The 22923-nt window shown below is 48.7% G+C and overlaps 2 protein-coding genes across 6 annotated transcripts in view; both read left to right on the forward strand.

Moving 5' to 3' along the window:
• LOC147006796 (netrin-1-like) overlaps positions 1–22147 on the forward strand; it is a 24412-nt gene extending 2265 nt beyond the window's left edge. Inside the window, exons 1-7 of one of the 5 annotated variants that reach the window (XM_085867833.1) lie at positions 3885–4060; positions 10282–10459; positions 12011–12193; positions 15932–16081; positions 16217–16267; positions 17221–17295; positions 21353–22147. In XM_085867833.1, coding sequence (XP_085723959.1) covers positions 4055–4060; positions 10282–10459; positions 12011–12193; positions 15932–16081; positions 16217–16267; positions 17221–17295; positions 21353–21717 — 1008 coding nt within the window. In that variant the 5' untranslated portion in view covers positions 3885–4054 and the 3' untranslated portion in view covers positions 21718–22147. Of the gene's footprint in view, positions 1–3884; positions 4061–7394; positions 8546–10281; positions 10460–12010; positions 12235–15931; positions 16082–16216; positions 16268–17220; positions 17296–21352 lie in introns of those variants that run through there. The other 4 variants (XM_085867832.1, XM_085867829.1, XM_085867834.1 and 1 more) reach the window with 4 other exon arrangements.
• On the forward strand, positions 1488–3183 carry LOC147006797 (netrin-1-like). The gene has a single exon (XM_085867852.1). The coding sequence runs from the start codon at positions 1771–1773 to the stop codon at positions 2815–2817; it is 1047 nt and encodes a 348-aa protein (XP_085723978.1). The 5' UTR covers positions 1488–1770; the 3' UTR covers positions 2818–3183.
• Positions 22148–22923: the final 776 nt, after the last annotated feature.

Here is a 22923-nt window from a genome sequence, read left to right on the forward strand (position 1 = left end):
TCGTGACTCAGGTACCACGACCAGGGTTAGAGTTCGTGACTCAGGTACCACGACCAGGGTTAGAGTTCGTGACTAATGAACCACGACCAGGGTTAGAGTTCGTGACTCAGGTACCACGACAAGGGTTGGAGTTCGTGACTCAGGTACCACGACCAGGGTTAGAGTTCGTGACTCAGGCACCACGACCAGGGTTAGAGTTCGTGACTCAGGTACCACGACCAGGGTTAGAGTTCGTGACTCAAGTACCACGACCAGGGTTAGAGTTCGTGACTCAGGTACCACGACCAGGGTTAGAGTTCGTGACTCAGGCACCTGACACATCCCATGTAAATTACACACACCAAGGCCCATGCACACACTATGTAAACCACACATCCCATGTAAATTACACACAACATGTAAACCTCACAAACTATGTAAACCACACACTATGTAAACCACACACCATGTAAACCTCACACACTATGTAAAGCACACACCATGTAAACCTCACACCCTATGTAAACCACACACCATGTAAACCTCACACACTATGTAAACCACACACCATGTAAACCTCACACACTATGTAAACCACACACACTATGTAAACCAGACACCATGTAAACCTCACACCCTATGTAAACCACACACCATGCAAACCTCACACACTATGTAAACCACACACCATGTAAACCTCACACACTATGTAAACCACACACACTATGTAAACCAGACACCATGTAAACCTCACACCCTATGTAAACCACACACCATGTAAACCTCACACACTATGTAAACCACACACCATGTAAACCTCACAAACTATGTAAACCACACACTATGTAAACCACACACCATGTAAACCTCACACACTATGTAAACCTCACACACTATGTAAACCACACACCATGTAAACCTCACACACTATGTAAACCACACACTATGTAAACCTCACACACTATGTAAACCACACACACTATGTAAACCTCACACACTATGTAAACCACACACACTATGTAAACCACACACCATGTAAACCTCACACACTATGTAAACCACACACCATGTAAACCTCACACACTATGTAAACCTCACACACTATGTAAACCACACACCATGTAAACCTCACACACTATGTAAACCACACACTATGTAAACCACACACCATGTAAACCTCACACACTATGTAAACCACACACCATGTAAACCTCACACACTATGTAAACCTCACACACTATGTAAACCACACACTATGTAAACCTCACACACCATGTAAATTACACACACCATGTAAACCACACACACCATGTAAATTACACACACCATGACCCATGCACACACTATGTAAATCACGCACTCCAAACACAGGTGCACGGTTTAAACCACACACCATGTAAACCACACACACCATGACCCATGCACACACTATGTAAATCACGCACTCCAAACACAGGTGCACGGTTTAAACCACACACCATGTAAATTACACACACCATGACCCATGCACACACTATGTAAATCACGCACTCCAAACACAGGTGCACGGTTTAAACCACACACGTTACCAAACAGCATCTCCACAGAGCGTCATCAAGCTCGTGGGAACACGTGATCGGACGGGCGGTGAACACGGCCACGACATCACGGGGGGAATAAAAACTCTGAGGGAAATCATTTCGGAATCGCAGCGGTTTGTTCCCGTCGGTTTGTTCCTTGTGAATCGAACATTCCCTCAGTCGGAGCCCGTGGACCCCGTCGCGGGACCTCAGTACTTTTCTCCCCTTTTCGATGATAATTCCGTGCGGGTGGTTGTCCGTACACCGCACGTGCACCATGACCTTGATCATGTTGTTGTTGTTGTCGGTGCTCCGGAGCGCGGTCTCCGAGCCGTCCGTGTTGCTCGGTCACCACGTGCCGGGGATGGTCGGCCTGCACGACGTCGACCCCCCACCACGTACCCGCGCAGGCTCCTCGTGTTCCGACCATCTCGGGAACCCGCTCCTTTGTTCTCCGCCCTTGGAGAACGTGGCGTTCGGTCGAGCCGTGACCGCCAGTAGCACGTGCGACCGTCCCTCCAAGACCTTGTGCCGCTTGAGGAGGCTCAATGACGTCGAGGGACATGAAACGAAAAGGGACGATGTCGATTATAAAAGGGCCATGGAGTGCTCCGAGTGCGACGCCAAAGACCCCACGCTGTCCCACCCGGCGGCCTCTGTGACCGACGCGCACAACCCGTACGCGGAGACCTGGTGGCAGTCGGCCGAGGACGAGGACAACGTGTCTCTGTCGTTATCACTCGGGAAACGGTTCGAGATCACCTCGGTGAGCGTCCGGTTCGTCCTGGTCATCGCCAAGACCCTTCGGATCTACCCTCAACACCCCGAAGGCACGGCCATCTACAAATCCACGGACTTCGGCGACACCTGGCGGCCCTTCCAGTTCTACTCGAGAGACTGCCGCGGTGTTTACGGACGTGCGACCAAGACCGCCGTGAGTCGCGGGAACCACACCGAGGTGCTCTGCTCGAGTCCCAGCGACGACATCTTCTTCGGTGCGTCCATCAAGTTCCACACGCTCGCTGGAAGACCCTCGGCGTCCCTCTTCGAGTCGAGTCCCGCCATGCACGACTGGGTCACCGCCACCGACGTACGGGTGGTCTTCCGACGGAGAGACCCCGACCCGAGTCCGCGTCATCGAGCCTTCTCGTCGAGTTTCTTTGCGGTCTCCGACTTCCAGGTGGGTTTCGGATTCTCCGTTCTCACGTTCATCATCGCGAGGATGATCAACAGGGAAAGAAGGAAAAGTTTTTCCCGGGAGTGTGGGGACAATTCCTGAATCCACGGTAGTTGGATTTATTGAAATCCGTTAATCAGTTCTTAAGTTATAGCACGACAGACAGACGCGGCTCCTTTTATAATGTCGATAATAATAATAATAACAACTTTATTAACACAATAACGACAACAAGAGCAATCGGGGATTGCAGACCCTCGCCTCGTGAATAAATGGAAGGATGTACGAAATGAATGGTCGTTGATTGCAAATGTGAGGTCTAAATGGTCTCGGTGTGACAGGTCGAAAGTATGAAAAGTGAAGGTCAGATGGTGTAAAGGTCTAACTGGGTCTAAAGGGTCTTAAAAGGACGAAGGGGTCTAAAGGGTCTTAAAACGTCTAAAAATGGTCGAAGGTCAAAGGTGTTGAAAGGGTATTAAAAGGTCTGAAAAGTGTGAATGTCTCAAGGGTAGAAAGGAGTCTCGGGGTTCCAAGGGGTCTAACCGGGTATGTGGGATCTTTGGGTTCCAAAGGATCTAACAGGACCTAAAGGATCTTTGGGGCCCAAACTGTTATAATGGTTGGAACAGGGTCGTTGGAGTCTCCAGGCTCTTTGGGTTCTAAAGAGTCTGAGGGTTCTAAGGGTTTTTAGGGGTCTTCGGGTTATAAAGTGGGTTGAGGGTATGAGGGGTCTAAAGGGTCATTAAAGGTGTTAAGGGCCTCATGGTTATTTGGGATTGGAGAGTTCTTCGGGGTGGAGGAGTATCAGTTGGAATGTGAATCTTCTCCAGGGTTCCTCCTGATCACAAACGTGATCATTTTATACCGTTTGGAGTCTCGTGACGGAGTTTTCAAGGGTCTGTACACAAAATACGTGAGGAGGAGAATGGCTGAACCACAGTCACGTGACACCGTCTTCATCGGCGCCGCCATCTTGGACCTCCCTTCACTGAACCACAGTCACATGACACCGCCTTCATCGGCGCCGCCATCTTGGACCTCCCTTCACTGAACCACAGTCATGACACCGTCTTCATCGGCGCCGCCATCTTGGACCTCCCTTCACTGAGCCACAGTCACGTGACACCGCCTTCATCGGCGACGCCATCTTGGACTTCCCTTAAAACACGACAAGTTCCAACGAAGTTGCTTTCGCTTGAATTCGTCCAAACGTTGTCAGAGGGTGCTGTTTAAATGATTCGTTCGGAGAGTCACGTGTTTAGTGCAAGCAATCAGGACGGCCGTATTAACGTAACCGTCGATTCACTTGACGGTAAGACCAGCGGAGGACCCGCGAAACATGAAGGTATGACACATTGTATATCCGCTCCCTCTCTCAAAACTCACCATGACGCCGCACTTGGTGTTCGTTAGAACGACTCAAATGTCTCCAACACGTTTAAACGGTATTAACACGAGAAAAGTGAGTAGTTTTATCCACTCTACGGACGAGCTACGCAAAACACGTCCACTGGCTTCGGCTTCTGTCCAACTGAACCATGGTGGAATTTCGCCGCCACTATTATGACGTAAACAATGGGATTAAATAGAGCTCGACGTCACAATGACAGGTACGGGAAATGACAGGCCAGGGACTACTTTATCCCACACTGCATATCAATACGCAATGACCCTAATTCATATATCGGGCTGTTTGTATCTTCCAAAATTATCAGTTTTCATCCGATTGACTTTGAATGTTTGGTCAATTATTTAAAAACCACCAATTATTGTTGAAGTCAAATTTGTTTCATGGATTTTACAAGCATTGTGCGATGCGTGACATCTTGTTTGTTTGTTGTCCCACGAGTTTGATCTGGAATAGTGTTTCCCAAACGTGGGTCGCGAAGGGTCCAAAAACGGGTCGCGAGGACCCCAGCAATTTATTATTATTATTTTTTTTTACAAATCAAGCGGGTAAAAGGCAATCGCGCAATGCGCCACATCGTAGGACAATGCCGTTTTGTACCGTTCCACTCGATAATTCAGCCCGAGGTGCAGCGACACTTCCGTTTCTCCCTACTCTTGCCGTTCAGTACCGTTCAGTCCTTCGTACCCACCCAAAACGGTTAACTGCAGGCCAATCATTTCGCCAGCTCGCCTTTCCAATTACTCGCTCTCTCTGAAACCGAAGTAATTTGGTGAGGTGACGAACCCAGTCCGGTCACTTCACATTGGCTGACCGACAAGTCGAGACGCTGTTTTGTGTGATCCGCCTTGCTGAGCAACATCTGTCGCCGGATCTTTCAGCAGTGATGCAGGAGGTTGTCGCCGTTGTCAACTTCGTCAAATCCAGCGCCGTGAACTCTCGCCTGTTCGAGAAGATGTGTGTGTGTGTGACTTCGGGTCTGAATTCCAACATCTCCTCCGACTCCAGTGTGAGATGGCTCTCCCGCGGCAAGGTCCTGCGTCGTGTGGTGGAGCTACCAACAGAGCTGCAGATATTCCTCAACGAGGAGAACCATCGCCATGCCATCCGGTTCCACGAGAAGCCCTGGATGCTCAAAGTCTGCTACCTCAACGACGTCTTCGCCTCGGTGAACGAACTGAACACATCCATGCAAGGCAGGGATCAAAACATCATCAGGCTCTCCGAGAAACTGTCGGCATTCAAGGAAAAGCTGCTGCTCTGGAAGGGGAAACTGGAGCGAGGAAGAACAGCGGCGTTTCCGTCATTGAACGAGTACTTGGAGGAGTGGGAGGACGACGAGATTGGAGCGCTCGATGCGATCAAGCCCGTCCTGGTGAACAATTTGGAGAACCTGATCACCGAGTTCGATCGCCACATCCAGAACAGGGATCTGGCGTCCCAGCACTGGATCAGGAATCCGTTCCAGGCTGAGGTTGACGACCTGTCTGAGGATGTCCATGGACTGCAGGAAGAGTTCATCGAGCTGCATCACGACGAGTTCCATCGACAACTCTCCGCCAAAGCGTCACTTGGAGAGTTCTGGACTGGGGTCAAGAAAGAAAAGCCCATAATCGGTGCTGAAGTCATGAATGTTCTGGTCCCGTTTGCGACCACGTATGTGTGCGAGCAAGGCTTGTCGGCGCTGATGGTCATCAAAACCAAGGTGTGCAATCACCTCGACCCCGGCCACGACATGCGCATTGCGCTCAGCAAGATCGAGCCCCGCATCGAAGACATCATGCAGACGAAGCTGCAATTACACCTCTCGCACTAATATAGTTTGTATTCGCGTTGGTTGTCTGATTTTATTATGATATTATGTTTCGTGGAAAAAGACGCTGATTGAAGCTTGGGTCGCGAGATTTTCACCACACCCGGATTTGGGTCGCGCTCAAAAAAGTTTGGGAAACACTGATCGAGAAGGTACAAAGCCAGTTAATAGTGGGGTTAGAGTTCGTGACTCATGAACCACGACCAGGGTTAGAGTTCGTGACTCAGGTACCACGACCAGGGTTAGAGTTCGTGACTCAGGTACCACGACCAGGGTTAGAGTTCGTGACTCAGGTACCACGACCAGGGTTAGAGTTCGTGACTCAGGTACCACGACCAGGGTTAGAGTTCATGACTCAGGTACCACGACCAGGGTTTTGTTCATGACTCAAGTACCACGACCAGGGTTAGAGTTCGTGACTCAGGTACCACGACCAGGGTTAGAGTTCGTGACTCAGGTACCACGACCAGGGTTAGAGTTCGTGACTCAGGTACCACGACCAGGGTTGGAGTTCGTGACTCAGGAACCACGACCAGGGTTAGAGTTCGTGACTCATGAACCACGACCAGGGTTAGAGTTCGTGACTCAGGTACCACGACCAGGGTTCGAGTTTATGACTCAGGTAGCACGACCAGGGTTAGAGTTCGTGACTCATGAACCACGACCAGGGTTAGAGTTCGTGACTCAGGTACCACGACCAGGGTTGAAGTTCATGACTCAAGCACCACGACCAGGGTTGGAGTTCATGACTCAGGCACCTAACACATCCCATGTAAATTACACACACCAAGGCCCATGCACACACTATGTAAACCACACATCCCATGTAAATTACACACACCATGTAAACCTCACACACTATGTAAACCACACACTATGTAAACCTCACACACGATGTAAACCTCACACACTATGTAAACCTCACACACTATGTAAAGCACACACTATGTAAACCTCACACACTATGTAAACCTCACACACTATGTAAACCACACACTATGTAAACCTCACACACTATGTAAACCACACACTATGTAAACCTCACACACTATGTAAACCACACACCACGTAAACCTCACACACTATGTAAACCACACACACTATGTAAACCTCACACACTATGTAAAGCACACACTATGTAAACCTCACACACTATGTAAACCACACACCATGTAAACCTCACACACTATGTAAACCTCACACACTATGTAAACCACACACCATGTAAATTACACACACCATGTAAACCTCACACACTATGTAAACCACACACCATGTAAACCTCACACTATGTAAACCACACACCATGTGAACCTCACACACTATGTAAACCACACACCATGTAAATTACACACACCATGACCCATGCACACACTCTGTAAATCACGCACTCCAAACACAGGTCCACGGTTTAAACCACACACGTTACCAAACAGCATCTCCACAGAGCGTCATCAAGCTCGTGGGAACACGTGATCGGACGGGCGGTGAACACGGCCACGACATCACGGGGGGAATAAAAACTCTGAGGGAAATCATTTCGGAATCGCAGCGGTTTGTTCCCGTCGGTTTGTTCCTTGTGAATCGAACATTCCCTCAGTCGGAGCCCGTGGACCCCGTCGCGGGACCTCAGTACTTTTCTCCCCTTTTCGATGATAATTCCGTGCGGGTGGTTGTCCGTACACCGCACGTGCACCATGACCTTGATCATGTTGTTGTTGTTGTTGTTGTTGTCGGTGTTCCGGAGCGCGGTCTCCGAGCCGTCCGTGTTGCTCGGTCACCACGTGCCGGGGGTGGTCGGCCTGCACGACGTCGACCCCCCACCACGTACCCGCGCAGGCTCCTCGTGTTCCGACCATCTCGGGAACCCGCTCCTTTGTTCTCCGCCCTTGGAGAACGTGGCGTTCGGTCGAGCCGTGACCGCCAGTAGCACGTGCGACCGTCCCTCCAAGACCTTGTGCCGCTTGAGGAGGCTCAATGACGTCGAGGGACGTGAAACGAAAAGGGACGATGTCGATTATAAAAGGGCCATGGAGTGCTCCGAGTGCGACGCCAAAGACCCCACGCTGTCCCACCCGGCGGCCTCTGTGACCGACGCGCACAACCCGTACGCGGAGACCTGGTGGCAGTCGGCCGAGGACGAGGACAACGTGTCTCTGTCGTTATCACTCGGGAAACGGTTCGAGATCACCTCGGTGAGCGTCCGGTTCGTCCTGGTCATCGCCAAGACCCTTCGGATCTACCCTCAACACCCCGAAGGCACGGCCATCTACAAATCCACGGACTTCGGCGACACCTGGCGGCCCTTCCAGTTCTACTCGAGAGACTGCCGCGGTGTTTACGGACGTGCGACCAAGACCGCCGCGAGTCGCGGGAACCACACCGAGGTGCTCTGCTCGAGTCCCGGCGACGACATCTTCTTCGGTGCGTCCATCAAGTTCCACACGCTCGCTGGAAGACCCTCGGCGTCCCACTTCGAGTCGAGTCCCGCCCTGCACGACTGGGTCACCGCCACCGACGTACGGGTGGTCTTCCGACGGAGAGACCCCGACCCGAGTCCGCGTCATCGAGCCTTCTCGTCGAGTTTCTTTGCGGTCTCCGACTTCCAGGTGGGTTTCGGATTCTCCGTTCTCACGTTCATCATCGCGAGGATGATCAACAGGGAAAGAAGGAAAAGTTTTCCCCGGGAGTGCGGGGACAATCCCTGAATCCACGGTAGTTGGATTTATTGAAATCCGTTAATCCGTTCTTAAGTTATAGCACGACAGACAGACGCGGCTCCTTTTATAATGTCGATAATAATAATAATAATAACTTTATTAACACAATAACGACAACAAGAGCAATCGGGGATTGCAGACCCTCGCCTCGTGAATAAATGGAAGGATGTACGAAATGAATGGTCGTTGATTGCAAATGTGAGGTCTAAATGGTCTCAGTGTGAAAGGTCAAAAGTATGAAAAGTGAAGGTCAGATGGTGTAAAGGTCTAACTGGGTCTAAAGGGTCTTAAAAGGATGAAGGGGTCTCAAGGGTCTTAAAACGTCTAAAAATGGTCGAAGGTCAAAGGTGTTGAAAGGGTATTAAAAGGTCTGAAAAGTGTGAATGTCTCAAGGGTAGAAAGGAGTCTCGGGGTTCCAAGGGGTCTAACCTGGTATGTAGGATCTTTGGGTTCCAAAGGATCTAACAGGACCTAAAGGATCTTTGGGGCCCAAAGTGTTATAATGGTTGGAACAGGGTCGTTGGAGTCTCCAGGGTCTTTGGGTTCAAAAGAGTCTGAGGGTTCTAAAGGTTTTTAGGGGTCTTCGGGTTATAAAGTGGGTTGAGGGTATGAGGGGTCTAAAGGGTCATTAAAGGTGTTAAGGGCCTCATGGTTATTTGGGATCGGAGAGTTCTTCGGGGTGGAGGAGTATCAGTTGGAATGTGAATCCTCTCCAGGGTTCCTCCTGATGACGTCGTCTTTGTTTTTGGCTTGTCCAGGGTTCCTCCTGATGACGTCATCTTTGTGTTTTGCTTGTCCAGGTTCCTCCTGATGACGTCATCTTTGTGTTTTGCTTGTCCAGGTTCCTCCTGATGACTCCAATGCAGCACTCGTACCTGTTTGGTCGAACATTTGATTTGAATTTATTTTATTTTAATCCCATTCTAAATTCAATTAAATAATGATTTTTTTTTAAAAACGTCTCGGGTCAGGGTCAGGTGTCCGATCAAAGCGGGACGTCTTGGTACCTGGTCATCAGTGCCAGCAGTTATAAAGTGTCAGATCTAACTATGTTTCTTAAATTAATTACATAACACACCGGTACACAAACCCCACACAAAGTACACCACACCAAACCACATAAACACCACACACAACAAGTCCTGGTGAGGGTGTGCAATCTCTGATTGCTCTTTTCCTTGTTTGCATTGCTTCCTGATGTTCCCTTCGCCATTCCCATCGTTTGTTTAATCGATATTCCTGGTCTTGGGGGTGAAATCAGGTTGTGTTGGTTCCTCTTGTAATTCAGGAAAGCCTGTTGAAGGATAATTGTCAGCGTCACTCAAGCCGCACATAAAGACAGTGCCGCTCGCCTCAAGCTTGCTCGGCCTAATTCGGACAAGGTGGGTGGTACTTCATTGGCATCGTGCTCCGCCGATTCGGTGCCCCAATCAGTTCGACGTCGTGACTCTTGTACACGTGATCCGGACTCGGACCGGGAAACTCAAATTGACCCGAAGGCAACAATGTTGTTGAATATATATTATTGTAATCACAGCGTTTTCCAAGAGACGCACAAAAGGAGGTTGTGTGAATGTGTCGATCACCCTCACAAGTACGACGGTACATTTGTGTCCCTTGCGTAGGTGGAAGGAAGGTGCAAATGCAACGGACACGCCTCGAGCTGCTTGTCTGGAGACGACGGGCAGGTCAAATGTGTCTGTGAGCACAACACGGCGGGGATCGACTGCGACCGCTGCGGAGACTTCCACCAAGACCGACCGTGGCAGAGGGCGACCGTGTATGACGCGCACGAGTGCGTCGGTGAGTGGTTGTGGTTTGAGATTGAGAGTTTATCATGAATTCCTCGATTGAGCGGAGTGTACCGACGAACCACGTGGAACCCTCACTGAAACGGAGGAAAGAAAAGTCACCTTCCCAACCTGTCTACCAAGTTTTGAACATAGCAAAGCAGGAAGAACAGTTGAAGGCTGGGGGATCCACCGGGAACCAGGAGGAAGCAAACGGTGAAGAAGGATCTAATGGAAGCTGGAAATACTCCGGAAGAAGCACAACGTGTAGAAGCACAACCCTTTGCTCTGATGGAGTGGGGGGACCAATAATTCCAAACCGGGCAACCAACCTGCACCTGGGGAGGGTGAGCAGCCCCAGGGTTTCTTGAGGAACGTGTGAGACCTGGGGTAACTTGCAGAGGGCAGAAGGAGGAAGCTCAGATGTCAGCACGTACAGGGTGTCCGCAAAATCTTGTTCCGGTTTTAACATTACATTACAACCCAACCAAACAAGACTTTGTGGACGACCCTGAGTTGTAAAATCGAGGGTCCACCAACTTGTCACTGGTGGGAGAGTCTTTGGGAATCCACCTCCTGTGTTGAAGGACTGATTCAAGAGGTTTGTGAAGGAAGGATTCGCCAAATGGTCTTTGAGAGAGACAGGGAGGGGGAGAGAGAGAGAAAGGGAGAGACAGAGAGAGACAGAGAGAGAGGGGGGAGAGAGAGGAGAGGAGAGAGAGAGAGAGAGAGAGAGAGAGAGAGAGAGAGAGAGAGAGAGAGAGAGAGAGAGAGAGAGAGAGAGAGAGAGAGAGAGAGAGAGAGAGAGAGAGAGAGAGAGAGAGAGAGAGAGAGAGAGAGAGAGAGAGAGAGAGAGAGAGAGAGAGAGAGAGAGAGAGAGAGAGAGAGAGAGAGAGAGAGAGAGAGAGAGAGAGAGAGAGAGAGAGAGAGAGAGAGAGAGAGAGAGAGAGAGAGAGAGAGAGAGAGAGAAAGAGAGAGAGAGAGAGAAAGAGAGCGAGAGAGAGAGCGAGAGAGAGAGAGAGAGAGAGAGAGAGAGAGAGAGAGAGAGAGAGAGAGAGAGAGAGAGAGAGAGAGAGAGACATTTGTCAGGATTAAAAGACATGTATTCCAAGTGTTGGACGAGCTCGTGCTTCTATCAAGGTGTGTTTGGAGGGAAGATGCTGCTGCCTGACTTCCTGAAGGATGACGGACGTGATGACAGGTGGTCGAGTCATCAGGGAAAAGGTGGAGGTGGCCTTGGATGCTGTTGGGGTTCGAGTTTGGAGAGCATGCGGTGTGACCGCACAGTGTCAAATCCTCGGTTGTTCGTTTCCAGTCGGGGAAAACAGCCATAGGTTGGCAACCATTGCAAGGCTGTGATAGGCTGAGTGGCGTCCTCCTGCATTGGAGTTCCTTGTTTGGGAATTCATATTGTTATAACTGATTGTTTCACAACCCATGACTAACAAACTCTCCCTGTGTCCCTCGACTTGTACTCCTTACCTGCCATATGAACGGTGTACCTGTACAGGTCGGCCGCCCGTGTGCCTCATGGTATTCTTACAATTCTCTCGTTACTCCACAGAATGCACCTGTAACGATCACTCACGCAGGTGCGAGTTCGACCCGACCTTGTACAAGCTCTTCGGACATGGTGGTCGGTGCATCAATTGCCGACACAACACGCTCGGACGGCGTTGTCAGTTTTGTTCGGAAGGATACTACTGGAAGGAACACCGAGCGGTTCGTCATGCCAAGACCTGCAAGTGTGAGTACTCGAGCGATGAGTGGTCCACCTGGAAAATGGGGGTAAGTATCGGGTGGGGGGTAGAACCAAGCAATGGTTTATGGGGTCACGTGTTCGGGCTGAGTTCACACATTGTCCCCAAACTATTGAAATGTGAAAACTGTTGTTGCCTCTCCCAAGTGTTTGATGTCAATCCGCTGTCAGGTGCATTGAGATGATTTTGTCATCGTTCGGAAATATTCATTCTTGGAAATAATTCCAGCGGCATCGAAAAGGCCCCCTTTTTTGTGGCATGCGTCACGTGACTAACGATATAAAAGAAGGGACATTCCATGGCTCGTGGGGAATACCAGACGATAGACAACAAGGCACATTCAAAAACATCTCGTGTTCATGATGTCCGAGCCTTGTGTTCTTCGGAGGAACCAAGTAACCCTCGAGAGAAGACCACATAGAGGGGCTCCCCACATCTATAGGATAAAAACCCCTCATTGCGTAAACTTTTTTGTGTTCCATGAAAATGAAAACACATGAGATAATGTGCACGTGTGTGATTATAATTTGTTCAAAACATCGGCGCTCCTTCATGTCGAACCAAACACTGTCGTGGCCAAACATACTGTCACCCTTGTGCACTTTTTTTTTCAAATAACTAACAATTTTCTCTCAAAAATGAGTTTAAATTGATAAAAGTATTTTGTCTCCACAATCCTTTATTTCACTGTTAATATTACAGAACCTTTGTTTTTGATTCAGAACTTAATAAATCGTTTTAAATCAGAAAATAAATAGAAATGGCATTGATAAAATTATTTAACACCCTCAACTTAATATTTGGCATCACAGCCTTTGGACAAAATATCTGCAGTGAAACACTTCTTGTACCATGAATGAGCTTCCTCCTCCTCTCTACTGGCAGGATGGCCCCCACTCTTCTTGTCCAAACTGCTCCAGTTCTCCCAGATTTGAAGGGTACCTTCTCCGAACTGCTGTTTTCACATCTCCCCACAGGTGTTCAATGGGATTTAGATCTGGACACATTGCTGGCCACTTCAGAACAGTGCAGCGTTCTGTGTTGAACCATTCCTGGGTGCTTTTTGAAGTGTGTTTGGGGTCATTGTCCTGCTGCAAGACCCATGACCTGAGATGGAGACAAAGCTCGCTGACACTGGGTTAAACATTGTGCTCCAAGATGCCTCCTTGGTAATCTCCTGATTTCGTGATGCCATGCACACACACTCAAGGTACACAGTACCAGAGACAGCACAGCAACCCCTAAACATCACTTGAACCTCCTCCATGTTTGACTGTAGGGAAGGTGTTCTTTTCTTTGAAGGATTCATTTTGTTTTCTGCAAACATAGAGATGATGTGCTTCACCAAAAAGCTCTAATTTGGTCTCACCCGTCCACAGGACATTCTCCCAGAAAGATTTTCGCTTGTTCAGGTGTGTTTTGGCAAACTACACTCAGGCTTTCTTATGTCTCTCTCCCAGCAGTGGGGTCCTCCTGGGTCTCCTACCATAGAACCCCCTTTCATCGAGTTGGTGACGGATGGTGCGAGTTCAACTGTCGTACCTTGTATCTGAAGATCAGCTTGAATCTGTTTAACAGTTCATCGAGGTGCTTTCTCCACCATTCGAACAATCCTTCGCTGCAATCTTCGATCAAGTTTTCTCTTGTGGCCACGTCCAGGGAGGTTGGCTGCAGTGCCGTGGGCCTCAAACTTCCTGATAACATTGTGTCCGGTGGACACAGGAACATCCAGGTCTCTGGAGATGGACTTGTAACCTTGAGGCTGTCCATGCTTGGATAAAATCTTGTGTCTGACCTCCTCAGACAATTCTCTGTTTTTCTTTCTTTCCTCCATGCTCATTGTGGTACACACAGTGACACAAAACAGCAGATTGACTCCTATTCTCCACTCAAACTGGTTGAATGAGTGGTTTTTTATATTGCAGACACCTGCAACTCACCACAGGTGAGATCAATTCCAAAGGAAAGGAGAATCACCTGCTTGAAATATAATTATTTCTAACAACTTCTAAAACGTGCCAATAATATTGTCCGCGCCATTTTAGGATTTCCGTGTGGAATAAGCTCAGATTTAGTAATTTTTTTTCAGCTTTTTTTGTTTTGTTCCACTGCGAACCAAAGAAATACATTTGTGGAGAACAAAAGATTTTTTTAATTTCAACAATTATCTGGAAGAAATGGTGCTTCATTTGAAAAAAAGTGCAAGTGTGTCAATATGTTTGCCACGACTGTACTGATGCATATCCCTAAATGACAGATGGTGCTGTCCTCCGCTGGAAACCCGAGCAGAATTGCATGATGTCTGACGTGGATGATGCGTGGATCGTTGAAGATGAGCAAAAGTAGCAAAAAAAGCAAAATCAATGACACTTCGGTGGAATTTGTTTTGAAAGCCATTGATTAGACGTGTTATCCGATGTATATTCCAAGTTTCAGCTCGTTTCAATGGACAGCCTTTGAGATATGAGCGCCTACACATTTCGGGCGGACGGACAGACAGACTGAATTTCGAGAGTTTTCGTTAAAAAAAAAACTCAAGAATCCAGAAACGGACGTTGTTGAAATTTGGAACATATTCCGTCGACGTACGAAGGACGTACTTCTGAAACTTGCAGCCGATTTCGTCCGGTCGAAGCGGATAAACGAATTTTCAGTCGCCGTGTTCAAGTTGCATGGAGAGAAACCGTCCCGTATAAACGGAGGGGTGCTTCGCGCCTCCCTTGATTCCATTTCGTTGAACGCCGGTTAGTTCCACATTTATTTATGAATCGCCATGACAAATCCATTCACATGATTGGAACAATGAACGAATGAATTTATGAATTAAAAACACGAGCGGCAAATTTGATTTGTCGAGACGACGTAAAATGCCGCAATATTTTTTCCCGAGCACTGCTAAGCCAAACAAAGGATTTTGAAAGTGACAACCAGACGATTTGTGTTCTGCAGTGTTCACGTCGAGAATGAAATTGTAATAAAATGAACATTTTAAAGGTTATTAAATTTTTTTTTTACCGCCGTTGATGCACTATCTTTTACACCACCTTATTTAACACGTAACATTAGTTACCGGTGCCTGTTGTTTGTGTCCTTTATGACATCCTTGAAAACAATGAGTTTCCTGTTTGTAATGATTTTAAATTTAGTTTCACTGCCAGACAGGCAGACAGAGTAAAATATTGATCTCACTCCTCTGTGCGCACGTGCATTCGGGACGAGATTCCGTACAATTTGCCAAAATCAGAGTTAAACTGCTGAACTGCTAAACTGCAGGTTCGTGTTCGCAATCATGGTTCCGTTGTGTGTCAATGTTGACAACAGCACGGAGATCCACTCGCCTTTGAGCCGTCTCGTCATGGTTCGATTAAAGACCAGGCGACAGACTCGAATCCTGGTACCGTGGAGGGGGAGGAGTGTCGCATCATCGAGTAAGGGGGTTCTTCAAATGGGAGGTTAAGCCGGCTGTCCGTTCTACTAACATTCACTGATTCGCTTCTGGAGGTTCAAGATCCCATCGTGTCTTTTGAAAAGAGTAGGTCAGTGTGTGCAGGCATCCTGGACAAATTCCCACCCGATAAATACGCAAGGGGTGCGACGTTAGCGGCATAGCCACAGCTCCCATAAATGATGCAACCAGTGGGAGAGTGAAACCGTATAAGGAATCCGGCTCGAATGTGCGTTTACCCGAATAACCTCTCCGGTGTTGCCTCCGTGTCCCTCGGTAGCCTGTGCCTGCAATCTGGTCGGATCGAAATCCAATCTGTGCAACCAACATACCGGGCAATGCGATTGCAAGGATGGAGTTGAGGGACGCAAGTGCAACCGATGTGCCAAGGGTTATCAACAACACCGTTCAACCACCACTCCGTGCATCCGTACGTACTCCGACATCTTCTTCCACATCACGGGTCTACCTCCGGTAGTCATTAAAACTTCATACAAACAACGTTCTCTCGATTCTGCTGAAACAATGTCCTTCATCTAATTATTTACCTGATGCTCATCCTCAGCCTTTCACGATGTTTCTGGGGGACACGAGTACGAGACCCGCAACACCACCGGTGGGTTCTTCACTGCACCATCAAAGTGTTTCCTCGGTTTGGTCATTGGGTATTCTTTTCGTGGACGTCATCATCATCATCGTTATCATCACTCTTTTCACCATCATGACCATAATTCTCTGCATCCACATTACATCATCTTCATCATCGCAATGGCTGGTTATGAAAAGGGAATATTGTAATAAGGGCAAGTTTCACACGGACCTCACCTCCTCTGATGTGTAAGCGTGTCCCCGTGGGACTTCATCTGCTCTGATATGTGCGTATGTCCCTGGGGAACCTTCCCTCCTCTAATGCATGCCTGTGGGACCTTACCTCCTCTGATGCATGCCTGTGGGACCTTACCTCCTCTGATGCATGCCTGTGGGACCTTACCTCCTCTGATGCATGCCTGTGGGACCTTACCTCCTCTGATGCATGCCTGTGGGACCTTACCTCCTCAGATGCATGCCTGTGGGACCTTACCTCCTCAGATGCATGCCTGTGGGACCTTACCTTCTCTGATGCATGCCTGTGGGACCTTACCTCCTCTGATGCATGCCTGTGGGACCTTACCTCCTCTGATGCATGCCTGTGGGACCTTACCTCCTCTGATGCATGCCTGTGGGACTTTACCTTCTCTGATGCATGCCTGTGGGACCTTACCTCCTCTGATGCATGCCTGTGGGACCTTACCTCCTCTGATGCATGCCTGTGGGACCTTACCTCCTCTGATGCATGCCTGTGGGACCTTACCTCCTCTGATGCATGTCTGTGGGACCTTACCTCCTCTGATGCATGCCTGTGGGACCTTACCTCCTCAGATGCATGCCTGTGGGACCTCACCTCCTATGACATATGAGCCCTCACCCCCTCTGATATGTGTATGTCCCTGGGGGACCTCACTTCCTCTGATGCATGTCTGGGGAACCTTACTTACCTCCTCTGATACGTGTCTGTGTTCCTCTGTGCAGACCACTGTGACGAATACTGCAAGACACAGAATTATTTCAGCATGACCTTCAAAGATTTTTCCAAGAAAGATGTCGGTAAGTATCGGGTCGTGCCGATAACCTGAAACGGTATCAAACTACCCAAGTGTGGTTCAATTGCTCGACGAATCGAGCTGTACATGCTGACAATTCGAGCTACGGGGATGTACTTCGGTGTTTCGGTGAAATGGAATCCTTTTCTTCGTAAAGACAATTCAATGCCTGAAAGATTCTTGCGAGACAAACTAATCACTCACTTTTCCACATCGCCTTCGCACACGGCGCGTTTTGTATGAATCCTGGTCCGAGAGTGGATCCGGGATCCCCAATAATGACGTCACAATCACCAAACGTGTCGTGCAGTTCAGACAACTGGGATCGTCCTGCTAAATAAAAACGAGAAATTAATGTTTCGGTTCCTGAAAGCAAAGCGACGGATAATTAATCTGAACATCATGAACGATTTGATTTTTCCTCCAGCAGACTGGTTGTGGTGGTGATGGTTAAAGTTGCTTCTTCTTCTTCTTCTACTCTTCCCTTTGTAAGGGGTGAAGTCCAATGGTAAGAAACCGAGGAAACTCCTCCACTTTCCCCCAGTCCTCAGCCAACTCTCTCCACTCTCCAACCACCACCCCCACCTTATTGATATCCCTCCTCACACAATCTTCCCATCCCAACAGCAGTCTAATTCCTTTCCTCTTACCGAGCTCCCTCAACCTATTCGTGCTCTTTTCCATTCTCTCTTCCCCCATCCGCACTGAGTGTCCAACCCACTTCAGCGAGCATTTCACCAATCTCCCCATCAAGCTCATCTGCACACCAATCTTCTCCCTCAGTTCATCCATCCTCATCACTTCAGCAATCATCCTTACCCAGTTGTTCTCGCAGACCTGCAGCCTCTGTTGTTGTCTATCTGTCAGTGCCGCCGTCTCCAGACGGAAAAGGTAGGCCGGCGTTACACACGACATCAGAACCTTCCCTTTCAATTCCCTTGATGTTTTTATGCCTGCACATCTGAAGTCGCAGGAGGCATTACTCTGTCTGCCATCAATCCTACCCTCGTCCATGCATTTGCACCCACTCGAGTCCTCCTCCGCACCTCTTCCTCCGGCCTACCATACCCCGGCCCTGTTCCCCACATATACTCAAACCTATTTCCCTGTCTGATCTCTTTCCCCTCCAACCTTGATGTCCATTTCTTTTCTCTGCTGCCCGGCCCACTTCACCGCAGCCTTCTCCGGACTCATCTTCAGCCCATGATTCCCGAATCCCTCCTTCTTCTCCCCCAGTACTTCCTGCATCTCCCGTTTATTCTCTGCCACAACAGCCAGATTGTCTGCATCCAACATCCTTCCCAGAATACCTTTCGTTTTTACCCTCCAGCCTACCAGCTCCATCATCATGATAAATAAACAGGAGGGCTGAGGGCGCTTCCCTACCTCAAACGGATGGATGTTCACACTGAACTCCTCTGACATCACGAACCAACCAAAACTCTTCCCTTCGCTTCCCTTGTACATCCCTTCCACCAACCTAACTTCTGCTTCCGGAACTCCCATCCAGCTCAGTGTCGCCACCACAATTTTCATTCACATATTTATTTCGAATCAGCACTGAAAAACACGAATCAGTGCCAACCAAATCGTACAAAAGAGGTTAGGAATCGTGTGGAAATCCGCAGCCCGATTGTGTCCCAACGTCTTTTGTACCATGAAAATCATACAAAAGAGGTTGGAGAACAATCGGACCGCAGACCGCAGTGTCATCTACCGGACGAGGAGCATGCCTCCCACACCAACATGACAGTAAACCCACGGGTGTAGTTTTGTGGTTGCCGTGAGCTGAGATGAGCTCACCTGCCGTTTGATGGCATTTGCTCCATCAATGGTTCCATTACTCCCTCTCAGGCTACCTGAGTTGCCATGAAACTGGTCCAACTGGATCATGGGTGTTTTTTTTTCGGTGACATCATCTCTGAACTGGGTGGTTGTTGGCTCCCAAAGGGAGCTCCTGCAGGTTTCTTCTGCTGGGTAGTGCATTTCACATCAAAGACTCAACCATGAGCTTTCAAAAGACCTCTGGGATCAAGTTGAGGACAGGCAAAGATCAGGGGAGTGGAATAAAAACATTTCAAAGGCCTTGAATAGCCCTTTGAGCACAGTCAAGACAATCATTAAGAAATGGAAGACATATGGTACCACCAAGAACCAGACTAGATCAGGCCGTCTTTCAAAACTGGATGACCAAGCAAGGAGGAGACTGATCAGAGGCCTCCAAGAGGCCAATGGCAACTTTTAAAGAGCTTTTTTTCCTCTTTAAAGAGGAAAAGACTGGTCTTTATGGTAAAGACTGGTCAGTGTGTGCATGTAACAACAATATCCCAGGCACTCCACCAGTCTGGCCTGTACGAAAGGGTGGCCAGAAGGAAGCCATGACTCAAAAAAGCCCACATTGAGTCCCGTTTGAGGTGTGCGGAAAAAAAAAACCACTCTGGAGATTCTGAAGCCATGCGGCAAAAAGTTTTGTGGTCTGACGAAACCAAGATGGAACTTTTTGGTTCAAATGAAAAACGTTGGTGCAAACCCAAAAGAGCACATCACCCAAAGAACACCGTCCCTATTGTGAAGCATGGTGGTGGCAGCATCATGTTATGAGGATGTTTCTCATCAACAGGGACTGGGGACCTTGTGAGGACAGAAGGGAAAATGGACGGAGCAAAATACAGGAAAATCCTCGAGGAAACCCTGCCGTTCGATTTCAGCAGGAAAACTGAAATTGGGACGGAAGTTCACCTTTCAGCATGACAACGACCCGAAGCACACCGCCAAAGCTTCACTGGTGTGGCTCAGGAACAAAAAGATGAATGTCCTTGAGCGGTCCAGTCAGAGCCCCGACCTAATCTAAAATCAGTGGCTTGACTTGAGGATTGCTGTCCATCAACGCTCCCAACACAGCTTCACTGATCTTGAACAGTTTTGAACAGAAGCAATGGGCAAATATTTCCCAATCAAGGTGTGCAAAGTTGGGATAGACCTCGACCAACAGACTCACACCTGTAATTGTTGCCGTGAGGAGAGGATTAGAAGAGAGAGAGAGATGGAGATCATCGAGATCGACAGACGTTCGTCCCGCCACGCGTTTCAGGTGATCCTGAAGGGGCCGAATCCAAACGGCAGCCCGAATTCACCCAAGCTGAAATCCCCGAAGATGCCCATTTCGAAGGACACCGTCGTGCAGAAGCTTCATGCTGCTGAAGAACGCAGAACATCTCAGGAAGCAAACGTGCTCAAACATTTCGCGGAAAAGCGTGAGCACGAACTTGAGGTGTTTGTAAAGGCTCAGCAAAACAAGAAGTTTTTCAAGAAGAAGGCTGAAGTGAGGCTGGACAACATGATGGGAACAAACAAGAATCGTGAAGCCACATTAGCGGCGACGGTGAAGCGCACGCACGACCAGGTGAAGCGCACGCACGACCAGGTGAAGCGCACGCACGACCAGGTGAAGAGCGCTAAGGAAGTTTGCCAACGCCAAAAGACCAAGAACCTATCAAGCCCTTAAAGATCCAAGTCAGTTCGAGCACGTTCGGGTTTTTGAGCACGACAATGGTTTGGGTTTGCATTGTGTTGAAATTGTTTTGTTCGTGTTTTTGTTGTTTAAATTGGAAAAAATTCTCCATCCCTCTCTCTCTCTCTCTTCCACAGATCTCCTAATGTCTCTGTTCCACTCTGTTTTGTCCTTCCCTCTCTTACCCCTCTGGTCTCCTGCTCCCCCTCCCCCTTGTTGTGTGTTAGCTCTCATTCGAGCATCGACAATGTCTCCAAATAAATAAATAAATAAATAATAAAAGGTGCCTCCACCAAGTATTAACTCAGGAGGGAGGACACTTATCCAACCAAGATATTCGAGTTTTGTATTTTTAGTTAATTTTCTGAAATTGCATGGACCACATACAAACACACACGCACGTTTATGGAAGAACTTTACATGATATGTGTCATATATGTATTTATAAATGTAAATCAGCCTCAGCGCTGACACTTGAGCTGCACAGCACAAGGGCTTATAAAGCTGCAGATCCAAATTTCCTCGTCGTTTCTTTTGCTCGTGTCTGCAGTGTTACAGGTGGAGGTGTTTCTCAAGCAGACCTTGAACAAGGTGACTCATTACGAGGTGTTTCTGCTGGACGTGTTCAAGCGTGGCTGGACAAGTGTCCAACGTGGCACGAACGCCCATCTTTACTTGGCCAACCGGCAGCTGGCTTGCTCGTGTTGTCCACCTTTGCACCCTGGAAGGAAGTACCTGATTCTGGGCAACGTGGCGTACTCGAACGCTGCCGGAAAGCGGGAGTATGCATTCGGCCCAGGGACGGTGATCGTGCCTTGGCAGGAGACCTGGCGGACGGTCCTCCAAGAGATCGAGCACCACAGAGATCGGGTGGGAAGTGAAAAGGCCGGAGACGACAACGGGTGGATACGGTAGAAGCGGAGAAGTAGGGTCGAGACAGGTGTGTGGAGCAGGTATGCATCTCACTCCAGTCTGACTCGTCGTTTCGTGATCAGTTTCGTTGCAATCAATCACCTAGCGGGAAGTCCGGTGGAGACTCCATCTTGTTTTTTTAAATTTGAGTCACAGTCTGACTTGAGTGGGCCTTTACCTCCTTGTTGTCGTTCCTTGTTGCTTAGTGGACACGAGGACACCCTCATCATTTGTGATTTGATGTGCAATTTTCTGTTTTTTTTTTTTTTTTGACGACTCGCACTCCGATCCAGCGGAAGTTGTGTATGTTGAGTTTACCGATGGATCGTGACATCTAATGTGACCACACATTACGCACGACACGGCAGTTGAGGAAATGAACTTCACTCGGTGAATGTGGTTGAAGGGAAGCAAATAAACTTCCAAGCATGTACGACGGTGTTTCGATCCTACCTGTCCCGCCATACATGGACACGTTTACACAGACACAAGATGAAGGACAAAAACATGAGCATGTGGATTGTCACGTCAATTTGATGATGATGCCTGATGATGATGATGTCAATTTGATGAACATGCGATCTACCTGGGCAGGTGAATTGATGGTGAAGGAGCTGCCGAACCGAACATCCACACTCAGGGTGCCGGCGATAACTCGCGGTATCCTCAAGAAAGACACTGTGGGGTCTTTAACGTCTACCAACTGATGCGAACAGACGGGACACCCGGCTTAACGTCCATCTGAATGACGGCGCACACATTGATGCCAAACACCAGGGTGGTAGTTTATAGTTGGGTCGGGATTAGAGCCCAAGATGGACCGCTCAGGAACGAGTGAACATCCCTCTCGGCTTCTCCTTCCAGGCCAACCTTATGGTCCGTCATGGATGTGCTTCCAAACACAACTGGAACGCATCTCATCCGCGTCCGCTTTGTCCTCAAACGAAACTTGACGAAAACGACAGTTAAGTTGATGAATCTTTCCTTAGCGGTGGGAAAGGAGGTGCACAGAGCACACCGCACAAGCGCAAACACAACCACACTTTCCACGAGAGGTGGGTCGAGTTGTCGAACCCGAACGTGCCTTGGGGACATTCTTCTGGGTCCTCCTGACCTTTTCTTGTCTTGGGTCTTTCAAGCGTTGTGAAGTATACCTCACCACCAATGGAGGAGATCTTCAGCTTATCTGCTATTTTCTTCAAAGTGTGC

This window comes from Eptatretus burgeri, unplaced genomic scaffold (genome assembly GCF_056783735.1).
Source record: "Eptatretus burgeri isolate ZD-2024b unplaced genomic scaffold, Ebu_testis_v1 Ebu_testis_scaffold_3153, whole genome shotgun sequence".
Classification (NCBI taxonomy): domain Eukaryota; kingdom Metazoa; phylum Chordata; class Myxini; order Myxiniformes; family Myxinidae; genus Eptatretus; species Eptatretus burgeri.

Coding starts and splice junctions, on each gene's coding strand:
- LOC147006797 (XM_085867852.1), top strand. CDS start 1,771: ATGATAATTCCGTGCGGGTGGTTGTCCGTACACCGCACGTGCACCATG.